Here is a 14677-nt window from a genome sequence, read left to right as displayed (position 1 = left end):
AATTCCCCCTGTGGGCGAGTCACAGCCCCTGCCTCAGTTTCCCCATCTGTAAAATGGGGGTGACCAGAGCGCCTCCCCGCCCCCCCCAGGTTATTGTGAGTAAAGGGCTTGGCCGCCTTACAGCGCTGGAGGATCGGTGACGTGCGGGCCAGGCCTCTCTGTCTCCTCTGGGGCTACACGTGGGTCAGGCCCACGAGGGCACCCTGGCCTTCTTAACGCCCATTCAGTCATCAAAGGCTGGGGAAGGATCGAGGCAAACAGAGCCTCCTTCGCCTTCACAGAGGAATCAGGAAGGGAAGACCCCCCGCTGTTACCACATGAGTGGGGCAGGACCGCGGAGATGTGGGGTGCAGAAGGTGGGAAGGTCACCCTGGCTGAGCTGCGCCTGGCTGGTGTGGGTATCCCCTGGAGTGGAGGTCCCCAACCTGAGGAAGAGACCTCAAGGGTGCAGAACCAGCGCCCACCTGGAGGAAGGCTGCTGGGGAGGAGGGGCACATGCTGTATCCATCCATTGAGCAGCAGAGTTGTGCAGAAAGGTTCGTCAGTTTCAATAAATGTATCTGTCCCGGAATAAGTGTGTTCATCCTTTGATGCCAAAGAAGACCGTGCCATCAGAGGAATGAGGACGTGACTTGAACTTGACTTTGTATTCAGTGAGGGAGGGCTGTGCAGGTCACCAGCCTCACTTCTCCAGAGACATCTGGATCCAGTGACCAGATATTCATCAGGATGACTGGAGATGACCCAGGAGGAGGCAATTGGGGTTAAGTGACTTGCCCAAGGTCACACAGCTAGTGAGTGCCAAGTGTCTGAGGTGAGATTTGAACTCAGGTCCTCCTGACTCCTGCACTGGTGCTCTCTCCGCTGCACCACCTAGCTGCCCTCCCAGAATAAGTAGATAGTTGAGTGAGGATGAGCTGGGTTCAGGGATTTTTGCCTCTGACATATCCAGACAGGTATCCAGAGACTTGAGTAAGTCAAGTCTCCCATCCACCCAGGAACCTTTCCAAGACTATCTGCCGCAGAAAAGGTACTGATCTCTATTGATAAAGGAAGTTCCTCGTTGAGTGCTCTCCACTTTCAAGAAATCATAGGGTCAGTTAAAAAATAAAATTCTCTAAAGATAGAGGCAGTTTTCCTCACGAGGAGTGGCCTGTACCAATGAATTCACAGATTGGACCACTTCCTCCCTTTCTGTGTGTTTCCCTCTCTCCATCTCCCTCCCTTTGTTTCCCTTTCTTTTCTCCTCCCTTCTTTCTCTCTCTGTCTCTACACACATACACACACACACGCATTTTAATTCAAATCCACCGAGGCATCATTTTTTTCAAGTCAAATTACCACATCCACATGGCAAATGTATGCCTGCAGGATAAAGTCATACAGTTATAGAACTTCAGAGCTGGCAGCAATCACAAAGATAAATTGGTTGAACCCCTACATTTTACAGATGAGTGAACCCAGAGCCGGGGAAGTGACATGATTCACTTGGGTTCTTCAAGCTAATTAGTGGTATGGTGTGTTGAATATTGTGAAAGTGCTTTGCTAGAAGGAAAATAATCTGTTGGATAAATGTCCTGGAAAGTAAAGGAAATGCCTTTCACTGAAGAAAAAACTGGGCTATGAGAGCAAAGTGCAACACATTTCATCAGACATAGTAGGTATGTTGGTTTTACTGAACTGTTTTTGGTTTTTCTTTTTTTATCTTTCTTATAAGGGCAAACTTAAAATGGGAAGGGGTATGTTCAGAAATAAAACCAATGGAAAAGCCAAAAAAAAATTAACAAGAAAGTATAAAAGAAGAAAGGGAAGTTTATGACATACTTAAGATGGAGAAAAAATAACTTTGAGGAAATGATTTTCAAGTCCACCAAAAATAAAATTAAAAAAAACAAACCTAAAGCTGACTGTTACAGCCTGCCTTTCCCCATCTTGTTAATGCTAGTGCCTTCGCTGTGCTGATTATTTCTGTTTTTTTCCTATTTTGTTTGTACATGGTAACTGACATGCTGTTTACTCCATTAGATTATCAGCTTCTTGAGGGCAGGTCCAATTTTTGCCTCTCTATTCCCAGTAGACATATAGTAGACACTAAATAAATGCTCCTTGGCTTTACTTGAGTTGACATTTCTACCTGCTGAAATCATTCCATTCTTTCAACAGTAGCCAAAGAATCAAACCCTGACATTGTGTGGTTATCAGGACCAGGCTTGGTCCAATGGGAGGCATAAGAAAGTGCACTGAGTTCCCTTTGTGATGAGATTGAAAACTCTAAGTGTAGACTGAATTGTATCCTGTGGTCTTGTTGATGTATTCATTACTCTTGCTGAGCTGGTTTTCACCTTTTCTTCTGTTCTGCAGTCATTCATTCAGTGGACACTTCCAGCTCTGGGTCTGTGATCCTGTCCTCTCCCTGGGCTTCTGTTTGCATAGGACTTCATGGCCTCCAGGGCCTCCTCCTCTGATCATGGAACATGTTGAGGAAAATAAGGAAAGAGGGAATAGGTATATTGGAAAATAAAGGTAATATACAAACAGAAAACCATCAATTTTTTAAAATTTAACTCTTCCCCTATTTCAAGCCCAGCAGAACCTCAGGAAGCTTTTCCCAGTTACCCCCCCCCCCTTAGATGTTATACCCTACATCCTTTGTCTTCCCCCATACTACAATATGAGCTCTTGAATTAATGAAATAGTTAAAATATATAAGGCATTTTAAGATTTGTAAAACACTTTAAAAATTTCCTGATTTGAGCCATGCAACCCTGGGAGAGAGGTACCAATGTTATCCCCATTTTTCAGAAGGAAAAATGAGGCTGATGAGGTTAAGTGACTTTCCCACAGTCACATACAAGCTAGTATACATTTGAGACAGGATAGAACACAGACTCTAAGCCTACCACTCTATTCCATATGCCATCTAATTGCCAATTAGTGGGATAAATGAAAAAAGTAACTTGAACTTATTAAGCGCCTACTATGTGCCAGGCAGAACAACTAGGGGCCCAAAGTAGAGAGTGCCAAGCCTGGAGTCAGGAAGACTCCTCTTCCTGATTTCAAATCCGGCCTTAGACCCTTACTAACCATGTGTCCCTGAGTAAGTCACTTAACCCTGTTTGCCTCAGTTTCCTCATCTGTCCAATGCGCTGAAGAAACAATTGGCAAACCACTCCAGTATTTTTGCCAAGAAAACCCCAAACAGGGTCAGGAAGAGTTGGACATGAATGAAAACTCAATAAAAATATGCCAGGTACTCTGCAAAGTGCTGGAATAGAAAGGCCAAAAAAAAAAAGTCCTTGCTCTCAGGAAGCTCTTAGTTTAATGGGGGGAGGTGACATGTAAACAACAGTGTATATATAAAAGACAGGATAAATTGGGAGCAGTCTCAGAGGGAAGACACTAAGATTAAGGAGGGCTGGGAAAGATTTCTTGCAGAAAGTGGCACTTTAGTTGAGACTCCAAGCAAGTCAAGGAACTTAGGCAGAGATGAGGTGGGATAGTGTTCCAGGCATGGAGAACAGCCAGTGAAAATGCCCAGTCAGGAGATGAAGCAGCAAGGAGGCCAATGTCACTGGATCAAAGGAAATATGGTGGGAATAAAGTGTAAGAAGATTGAAAAACTAGAAAAGGCCCAGGTTATGAAAAGCTTTAAAAGCTAAACAGAAGGTTCTATATTTGACCCTAGAGGTAATAGGGAACTGCTGGAGTTTTTTGAGTGGGAGTACAAGGATGACTTGATCAGATCAGCAATTTAGGAAGATCAATTTTGACAGCTAAGTGGAGGGTGAACTAGAGTGGGGAGAGATTTGGGTTGGAGAGGCTTTAGAATAGTCTATGTATGAGACAATGAGGGCCCGTACTAGATGTCAGAGAATAAGAGACATCACAAAGGTAGAAAGAGAACTAGCCAGCTGATTGGCTATGTATGTGAAAGGCGTGGAGAATGAGCCTGGGGGACTGAAAGGATTGTGGTACTCTCAAAAGGGATAGAGCAGTTAGGAAAAGAGGTAGGTCTGGGGGAAAGATTAGGAGTTCAGCTTTGGACACATTGAGTTCAAGATGTTTATGGAACATCAAGTATGACGCAGGTAGTTGAAGATGTGAGACTGAAAGTTAGGAATGAGGTCAAAATAGGCAAAAAGAATTATTCACAGAGAGATAATAATTGAAGTCTTTAGAAGCTGATGAAACCCCCAAATGAAAGAATAAAAGAAAGCCTAAGAAGGAACCTTGGGGGATCCTCATGATGGTCAGGCATGACCTGCTTCAAGAGCCAACAAAACAGACCGAGAAGTGGTCAGAGAGGTAGCAAGAAAAGCAGGAGAGAGCAGTGTTTGGAAAACCTAGATAGAGTGTCAAAGACAAAAGAATGATTACCAGTGTCAGAGGCTGAAGAAAGATCAGAAAGGAGAAGGACTGAGAAAAGGCCATCAGATTTGGCCATTAAGACACCGTAGATAATTAGAGAGAGCAGTTTCAAGTGAATGATGAGGTTGGAAGCCATACTACAAAGAGTTAAGAAGAGAGTAGGAGAAAAGGAAATGGAGGTCCCTATTATAGACATGCCTCTCAAGGAGTTTAGCCACAAAAGGCAGAAGAGATATAAGATGATAGCTAGTAGGGACGGATGTGTAATCCTTGTCCCAAAGCACACTGGTATGGGACTCTCTCCTGACCGGAATGAGGAGTGGGTCAGAGCTGACGAGGCAAGAGAGACTTAGCCTCCAGAAGTCCATTTGGAAAAGCTTTAGAGCAGGAGAAGAATAAAACTTTGAGTCAAGTCACTGCAGGTACTTCTGAAGATGGAAGAGGCCAACTCTTATTTCAGTTTGCTAAATGGAAAGCCTCTGGGAAGACACAAGAGGAGCAGGCAGTATGAATCATGTCCCTCTCTCCAGCTTGCTTTCCTAAAGACTTCAGGGAGTTTCTCCGTGGGTAAGATATCCAGGATTCTCTTTCTTTGTTAAGATGAGTTAACTTGTTCCCAGTGGGAGAACTCCTTTACTCTGTATTGTCTGGTATATATTTTCCTACATATACCGTCTCTGATTAGCGTTTTGCTGCATTTTGTTTAAATGGGCTTTTTAGTTATTCACTATGTGTATTCATTGAGGAACTGGCAGTAAGTAAGGTCAAGCCTTTGATATAGAGATTGTGGTCCCTCCTCTTCCCCAGAAATGGAACCCAATTCTATCCCCTATTATTTCAGGGAGCAGACAGATGTACTTCCAGCCTGGTACCCTCTTTCTCTGAGGTGAGCAGAGTGGCCTCTGGCTTAACCTCCTGCTTCCCCTTCTGGCAGGAATAAACATCTCCTTTTTAGAAGGGTAGAAGGGGAAGAGTCTACAGATGTCTATTCTGCCTTCCTTTGAGCCACACATCAACAGACTTCATGTGGGCCCTTCTCTACACATGGGCTTCATGCTACATGTGGGACCCTCTCCTCTTTATAAATGGATCAAGTGAAGGTTTTTGAGGGGGGGGAGACCCGGGTATATTTATAGGGAGCAACCAGGAGACAGGTTAAAAATTAGTAAGAGAGTAGACATGATGGAAAGAAATCTGCTGGAGAAGGCTGAATGGAATTGAATCACTTGTGTGGGTAGAAAAGGTGGTGCCTTTTCAAGGAGAAGGGAAAGGGGAAGGGAAGTGAGTAACTTTTTATAGCATTTACTATGTGTCCTGTACTGTCCTAAATGCTTTTATCCAACACCTCGTTTGATCTTCACAAGAACCCTACAAGATCAGTGCTATTATTTTATAACTGAGGAAACTGAGTCAGAATTTGAGGAACTTGACCAGAGTCAGATAACTACTAAGTGTCTGAGGCTAGATTTGAACTAAGATCTTCCTGACTCCAGGCCCAGGGCTCTATCCTTGAGCCTGTCTGCCAGTAAAGGGCCACCTCTTCATGTGAAACAAGGATGAATGAAGGGTTAATGAATGAATGAAGGGTAAATGCATCTGAGTGATATGTGACAAAGAGGAGAGAAGAGGGAGCTCTTGGCAGATGATCTGTTGTTGTTTTTTTTTTTAGTGGCATTTGAGGAAAGGTCCTGAGCCAAGAGGATGGAGGATAGGGAGAAAGTGTTAAGTGCATACTATATACCAAGCATTGGGCTAAGTTCTGGTAAACACAGGAAAACAATTCAGTCCTTGCTCTCAAGGAACATCACATTCCAGCATGGTGCATAGGAGGATTCAGCTGCAAAGCAGATGGAGAAGTCCTGCGGTCCTTAGGGTTTATCTACAGGGTAAGGCCCAGGGGTCCTTCAGGCATATCAACAGGTCAGATGACCATGCCTCAGGATTTGGAAGGCAGAGCAAAACAGAAGATAGTGAGTCCTGATGGTCTTCCATGTTACTGGAAAAAGTGTGATTGTTGACTCCCTGTTTATCCAAGTGGCATAAGCAACCTTGTCTGCCCAAGGGGAAGAAGATGGAATGGAGAGGCCAAATCAATCCCAATTTAGAAGAGTGGACCTTACAGTCAGAGTGGATGAGAAACTCTGTATTCCCTGCACAAGAATTAGGGGAGAAGAGTCAAGATCTAGCCAAGAAAGAAGGGGAAGGTGTCATCAGCAGGAAGATGGTGGTCTAAGGGTCTCCCTTCAGCATCCTCTCCAGGTATCTAAAGGACCTTCATGGCCCCACTCTTTGCCATCTCCATTTGGCCAGAAATGTGTGTTCCCTTCCTCCACATAGTAGGAGCTTAATAAATGTTCTCTTTATCTAAATGTAGATAACAAACATTCGTTGCACAGACTTAAATTACAAAGTCAAGATGAGTTAATGTTTGCTGTGTTGCTTAGATCCTGTTTCACTTGACCTGATACAGTTTCTTTATCTTTTTTTATTTTTTATTCCTTTTTAATTTATGGGATAAAATAAGCATTTCCACAACAGTTTAATTTTTTTAAAAAAGATGATTGCACATTCTGTTTATTTTATTATTGGAAGACAAATGTTGACTCAGCGACACCCAGACCTGCCTGGCCTTTCTCATCTATAAAGGCCCCTAAGTAAATGCACTTTGGCATCCTCAGAGAGTCCTCTTTAACTTCCAGTTGCTATTCAGCAACTCAGTGAGCAGATGTGGCATGGGACCATGGCTTCATCAAGGGCTGATCAGGCCAGACTAAAAATACTTCCTTGTGTTGACAGATACTAGATAGGTGACTGAGAGAATGCTCCCCTTTGTAATGTCCTTGTTACAATATCCTTGTGATGGAGAGAGAAGTGGCCTAGATTATATATGTGAATTTGGAATTGGTTGAATGATAAGAACCAAAGATTAATGACTTGATGCTGAGGTTCTAAATCTATGATCCTATAAAGGAACCTAAAAGGAAATAATTTTTACTGGTGTAATTAGCAATCTGCAGTTAATTTAGTATTGTTCAATATTTGATCAATACTTTAAAACTAATGGAGAGGAATTTTGCAGTCGTGGTACATACTGAATTCAAGATTTCCTTGTCGTAGATTTCTACGTGCATCCACCATGGGATGTTAAATGGAGAACCACAAGCTTTCATTTAGAATGATTTGCATATTTTCATCTCGGACTTCCATTAATTTTGTTCAAGGAAACTTTATTTCAGCAAACTGAAAGAACATAATGTGTGAGGGAGAAAGAGCCAAAATGACTTTTTCTCTTCATAAGAAGGAGCAAATGAAAGAAAACAACAGAAATGATACTCTGGTCCTCTGAGTTTTCATTACCTTTAATCTAATAAACAGTCTGCCCCAACTTGCTGAGAAACTATCTTCACAATGGATTTATGAGTGAAGAAAGCCAAAATCAAGAGATACCTGCTACTTAGAGGATACATGCCAATTACCTGGCAGGAGTCGGGAGAGAATGGCCTGGGGGGATTCTCTCAATTATGGAATTAAAGGCCTCCCTCACAAAGGTGCTTAAGGTCAAGTCAACAAGCATTTATTAAGCACCTACTATGTGCTAGGAACTGAGAATACAGAGAAAGGCAAAAGCAGCCTTCACCTTTAAGGAGCTCACTATCTAATGTACACATCTAATATACAGGCACATGACCGTGTACAAACAAGATAAACACAGGATAAATTGGAAATAATCAAGAGAGGGAAGGCACTAGAATGAAGAGGGATCTAGAAAGGCTTCCCATGGGAGGTAGGATTTTAACTGAGACTTGAGGGAAGCCAGAAGGGGGCAAGGAGGAAAAAACATTCCAGACACTGGGGACAGTCAGTGAAAATGCAAGAGGCTGGGAGATGGGTGTCTTGTAGGAGCAATCCCTGAGATTCTACAAGGGAATTGATAACTCAGATTCCTTAGTGAGGGGGAAATAAACTTCCCATACACAAAGATACTAATAGAAGAGAGAGGCCTTACTTATTAACAGCTATGTATAAGTGTTTATATGCATCTATATTTATGTATTTTATAACATACTATTAATTCTTTTACGTTCCTCAGAGAGAAGTAGGATAACACCTGTAGTTCCAAAATTCCAAGAAGGATACCTTTAAACACATTGTAAGAAAGGGATAAAGAACTAGAAATACCAGATATTGTTGGAAAGCATTGCAGAGGTTAGAATTTTGCTGGACATGCTACAAATAGTCCAGGTGAGAGGTAATGAGGACCTGAATTAAGAGAGTGTCAGTGGGAATGGGGAGAGGAGAAGTTGCAGAGGTAGATTCTACATTTTTATGGGACTAGATTGTGAGTCTTAGGGAAAAAGAGGTATCAAATATTGTTGCAGTTTCATGGTGTGTTATGGGGTTGTCCCAAAAGAATTCACAGACTCAGACCATCTCCAACCTAAGCAAAGGCATTTATTGAGAATTACACCTCTCTGAAGCGGACTAAGTTCTGAGAAGGAACCAGCAACTTCTATAAGACAAGATAGGCAATTTTATAGTCGAATGATGCTGATTACACAACAGAAAATATGAAAATTAAAAAGATAGGAGGGATTTGTCAAGGGATTAGATAATAAGGAAGGGGTCCCAGCCTTGGTGGAACTTCACATATGATTACCCATAATGCATGTGTAAGAATGTTAATGACACCCTCTTCATGCCACCATTTAGGAGGATGGTAGAAGGAAGAAGCAGGAAAAGAGCTACAAGAGGAGGAAAAAGGGAAAAAGAAAACCATGTTCCTACAGTGTTGCATAAAACAAAAGAGAGGGTCACACGCACACATATAATACATATACATTATATATATGGCATAGGGAACTCTCAAGTGAGAAAGCTCCATCTACCAGTGCAAGTCAGTATCTTCCCAATAACTTCTTATCTTAGAGTAGGAGTGTCAAAAATCAAATAGAAACAGGGTCACTAAACTAAACATAAGGATCCCTGATGCATATTGGCTTAGAAAAACACCTCAACATTAAGTGTTCTGTTGTAATTGTATTCATTTTGTTAAATTTTTCCCAATTACATTTTAATCTGGCTCCCCCCCCACTTACTCCAGGTGTTATGAGTTATGTGGGCCATGTGTTTGACACCTCTGGCCCACTAGCTAAATGGATTTACCGAGGGCTGTGTCAAAGGTGGGACTTGAACCCAGCTCTTGGTCTTGCTAAATTTTTTTTTGCTAGCTCTCTACCCATTCCACCATACTGGCTCTCAAATTAAATTAAACAGCTATTTGTTAAGTACTTCCTAAATGCAAACAAGTGTGCTATACTCTGGGAAAGGTGTGAAGTTAAATAGAACCTGGTCCTTATCCCCTAGGTATTTATAATCTAGTGGAGACTGATAATGCCCAGTGCTTCAGGAGGATGAGAGCTAAGAAAACATATTATTGCTCTTGTATTTAACCACCAGAGGGCACTGTTGAAGAGTTGTCTGATCCTATTTAGTGATGAAAGCCAAGTATCAGTGATCCCCTGTCATTTGGTTCCCTCAGTATCAAAGGGCGCTGTGGTGTGATTCCAGGCTTTCTCTGGTGTGGGCTGAGCATCTTTGGCCACACCCCAGACGTGGCCACCCAAACAAACTAGTTATCTACAAGCATGTCCAAGCCCAGAACTCGGTCCCATCTCCATTTACTGTCAGATCTCCCAGAATGTCAATGTCCAGTAAGCTGGAGGGATTCTGGAATTGTAGGTATCCTGACGGGTCTCTGTCTCCTCTTCAAGGGGATCTCAAGGCTTCTACTCCACTGACAACTGAATTAGAGGCTATTTCCTCCTCTGAGAAACTGTCTTTGACCCCATGGCAGCTGATTGGTTTGCTCTGGCTATGCCTTGTGCTCTTGGTGGCTGTATACATTCTCCATTGCTTATCCCCAAACCTGATCGAGTCTTTGATATTAAAGTTTTATCACAGGAAATCGGTTTGGGGATACCAGAGAGGGGAAGATGAAAATAGTTTCTTCCGTGCTAGTGACCATTCTGTGTCCTTTTTGTTTGAAAAATTCCACCCCTCTTCCCATCCCTACTCCTCACTTCTCTCTGATCTTCAACCTTTGTCATATCCCCTTGGCCTGAGCTATATAAGCATCCTGAAGACACTCTCCCTCCTACTTCCCACCTCTCAACTGTCTCCTCTTTTGTAGTGACACAGGGAGGGAGTGTAGGGGATTAAGTAGGAGAATTGTATATAGATTGTAAGAAAACAGTTTCAGTGGACTAGCAGCCATGAAAAGTGATGTGGAAAGGGTCTGGGGAGTGACTAAGTGACTAGATGATGAAATGGGACCAATCAGTGTAGACCAGAGGTATCAGACTCTCGTCCTGGTTGGCAACATTCCCAAGTGCTGCCCAAACTATAGGAAAATATCTAACAAAGAAAGAAAAATATATTAAAACACAGATAAGTTAGGGTATGGTTTTCTATGTCAGTATGCAGCTGCAGGGATCATTATGAATGGCTTAGTGGCCCGCTTTCCTACTTGATTTGGTACACTACTGATGTAGACCATTCTTTCATGAATAGTATGGTCCTGTATGTGTTGTCTCTTCTAATTAGAATGTAAGAGCTTGAGAATGACTTGCTTTTCTAAGAGTACCCCTGGCCCTTAGCACAGGGCTTGGCACAACACTTAATAAGAGTTTTGCCATTCCAATAAGTCATCAGTAAAGTCAAAGAGAATGCAATAATTAGAGGTAGCTGGATCGAGTGGAAGTATTTTTTTTTTATTTTGTAATGTTTAACAATCACTGCCATACAATTGTGATTTTATCCCCCCCACCTACCCCCCACTCCCCCCCTCCCTCCCCACGACTACATACAATTCTGTATAGATTCTACATATACTTTCCTATTGAGTATATTTTCACTATAGTCATGCTATGTAGTCAGACTAAGATAAATGAAAGAAATCGTATAACAAATCAGAACATGATACACAAACACATACACATACACAAACATGATCTGCTACAATATGTGAGTGACTTCCATATTTCTCTCTCTGAGTGTGGCAGGCATTTTGCCTTGAGATCCTCCATTGGGATTTTTTTTTTTTTTTTTGGTAAGAAGTTCTTGTGTTATTACAAAAATCTAAGTCTACCAGAAAAAACTCTCACACACTGTGGTTGTTGCTGTGCATAAAGTTCTCCTGGTTCTGCTCCTTTCACTCAGCATCAGGTCATATAAGTCCTTCCAGGCCTCTCTGAAGTCTTCTTGTTCATCATTTCTTATGGCACAATAGTACTCCATTACATTCATATACCATAATTTATTCAGCCATTCCCCAATTGATGGACATCCCCTTGACTTCCAGTTTTTGGCAACTACATAGAGTGCTGCTATAAATATTTTTGTACATGTGGGACCCTTTCCCATTTTTATGATCTCTTGGGGATATAGTCCTAGTAGCGATATTGCTGGGTCAAAGGGTATGCACATTTTTGTAGCCCTTTGGGCATAGTTCCATATTGCTCTCCAGAATGGTTGGATGCGCTCGCAGCTCCACCAACAATGAATTAGTGTTCCAACTTTCCCACATCCTCTCCAGCATTTATCATTTTCTTGTTCTGTCATGTTTGCCAATGTTATAGCTGTGATGTGGTACCTCAGAGTTGTTTTGATTTGCATCTCTCTAACCAATAGTGATTTAGAGCATTTTTTCATATGATTATAGATAGCCTTAACCTCTTCCTCTGAAAATTGCCTGTTCATATCCTTTGACCATTTATCAATTGGGGAATGACTTGTATGATTATACATTTGGATCAGTTCTCTATATATTCTAGAAATGAGGCCTTTATCCCCGAGCTTAGCTGTAAAAATTCTTTCCCAATTTACTACATCCCTCCGGATTTTGGTTGCATTGGGTTTGGTTGTGCAAAAACTTCTCAGTTTAATGTACTCAAAGTTATCCATTTTGCATTTCATAATGCATTCTATCTCTCCTTTAGTAAAGAATTCTTCCCTTCTCCATAGATCTGATAAATACACTATTCCTTGCTTCTCCAGTTTATTCATGGTATCAATCTTTATACCTAAATCATGTACCCATTTGGACTTTATTCTTGTGTACGGTGTCAGGTATGGGTCTATGCCTAATTTCCGCCACACTGTTATCCAGTTTTCCCAGCAATTTTTGTCAAACAATGAGTTCTTATCCCAGAAGCTGGGGGATTTTTTTTTTTTAATTTTAGGAAGAGGAGACCTGACCATGTTTGTAACCACAGGCGTAGAGGAGATTAAATTCAATCTCTAAGGGAGCTAGGGGGCACAACAGGGAACAGTGTGCTGGGCTTAGAGTCAGGAAAAATCATGGACTATCTTTTTTTGGTTGTAGTCTGAGAAGCAAAATGTCCCAGTGTATGGAGAACTGACCTCAAGATCATAAAGACCTGGGTTCAAATCCCACATGTAACACACACTGACTATGTGGCTATGTGGTGCTGGGGGAATAATTTAGCCTCTCAGTGTTCTAGACAAATTTCTGAAATTATGAGTCGTAGAAAAGGAGAAAAACCTGCATTAGTAGAAGGGGTTTTTTCACCTTGGCCTATGAAATCATAGGCCCAGTCTCTATACCCGTCCAAATGAAAATAAGATCCTGATAAGGCAGCACAGTCTGATGACGTTTAATCTAACATTTGGGGAGAAACATGTCTTTGGGTTTAAATCATTCCACTAGGATCTTTGAGGCTTGCTTTTTTTCCCTACCAACTCTTCCATTATGATTTCTTAAATTTATTCACATTCCCCACCTTCAACCCTCTCACCTACCTCTCCAACCTGTCTTCTCCTGCCTCTTAGAGCCTCATTATTCCTCATCACTAGCCTTAGCCACAAACATCTCCTTTCCCCCCCAGCCTGCTGTCTCATCCTATAAGCTCATTCTCCTCATCCTCCTCAGGTTCATTCAAGCTCTGTTCAAGTCTTTACTTGATTCCACTGTGCTCTTAGAAACTTCTATTCCAAGAAATCCCTGAGCAGTCTTCTAACGTCCAACTTGGATGAAATCTGGGTTTCTCCTAAGGACACCACTTTCCTGGAAGGCTTTATGGTTAGAGACCACTCCTACCATTCCCTGCCAGGAGGCAGAGGGATTGGCATGCTCCTAATGCCTGTTGCTGTTTATAGTCTGGATAAATTCAAGTTTATTATAGTCTGGAAAAAGAAAACAACAACCCTTTTTTCTGGTCTAATCTTTCCCTGTCCAACAAGATGTCTACTTCCTAGCTATGTCCCTTCTCCTGCTAAGTAAGTTTTAACTCCTATTTTGCCCTCTTAAAGGTCAAATCCCTTTTCCAATATCTGGACCTATTTCAAGAAATCTCTAGGCTTGAACCTTCAAGTTTCCTAGCTAATTGCACTTTCCCTCCTTATTAGATCAGGGATTGGAAATCCATTGGCAGTCTAGAATGGAGGAGCCTTGAGGGTAGGAAGCATTTGTGCCTTTCTTTTTATCTCCTCTACCTTTATGGACCCAGTGCTTGTCAGGTATAAGCATGTAATAAATAAATACTTGTTGATTGATTGACTGGGGCCCCTCTTCCCTATAAAACATCTGATGAGTTTGGTCCCCTGGGACGAGCATTGATTTTGGTGTCTCACTAGCTGGGATCAAGTCTTGACTCTGGCATGCACTGGGATTGGGGGTGGGGAGCCTGCCACCTCCAGGCCACATGCAGCCCTCTAGGTCCTCAAGTGCAGCCCTTTGACTGAAGTCCGACTTCACAGAACAAATAGTGACAATCTCCCTGAGCCTATTTTCCTATCTATGAAATGAGAGGGTCAGACAAGATGACCTTGTAAGGCCCTTACAGCTTGAAATCTATGAATCTCTACCATTCTCTCATCTCAAAAAAAAAGGGGAAGAAATAAATCAACATTTATATATCCCCTACTTAGGCACTGGGCTAAGCACTTCACAAATATTATTCCTGCAACATCGATCCCTAAAACAGCCTTGCTTGGTAGGTGCCCATTTTACAGCTGAAAAAAACTGAGGCAGAGGTTGTATCTTGTCCAAGGTCATAGAATTAGTAAATATCTGAGGCCAGATTTGAACTCAGGTCTTCCTGACTTCAGACCCAGCACTCTACCCATTGTGCTTGCTAGATGTCCAGCCCCTTCACCTAATCCATCATCTCTTTTCTCCTTTAATTTGTCTCCCTACTGAGCTTGGACACCCTTTCTGTTCCATCGCTTCTAGCATAGTGCCTGCTTCTCTGATGGATCAGTGCCTTAGGTGATCCAACTGTATTTATGC

At 42.1% G+C, this 14677-nt stretch overlaps 1 protein-coding gene across 1 annotated transcript in view; it reads left to right on the top strand.

Annotated features, from left to right (window-relative positions):
• Nucleotides 1-4867: 4867 nt before the first annotated feature.
• The window catches only part of BLTP3B (bridge-like lipid transfer protein family member 3B), a 93533-nt gene continuing 83723 nt past the window's right edge, over nt 4868-14677 (top strand). Inside the window, exon 1 of the mRNA XM_072655670.1 lies at nt 4868-4935. Within this exon, the coding sequence (XP_072511771.1) occupies nt 4883-4935 (53 nt within the window). The 5' untranslated portion in view covers nt 4868-4882. The remainder of the gene's footprint in view (nt 4936-14677) is intronic.

Source organism: Notamacropus eugenii, chromosome 3 (genome assembly GCF_028372415.1).
Source record: "Notamacropus eugenii isolate mMacEug1 chromosome 3, mMacEug1.pri_v2, whole genome shotgun sequence".
NCBI classification, from domain to species: Eukaryota; Metazoa; Chordata; class Mammalia; order Diprotodontia; family Macropodidae; genus Notamacropus; species Notamacropus eugenii.
Note: the sequence above shows the minus strand (reverse complement) of the source record. Positions and strands in the feature narration are given on the sequence as shown.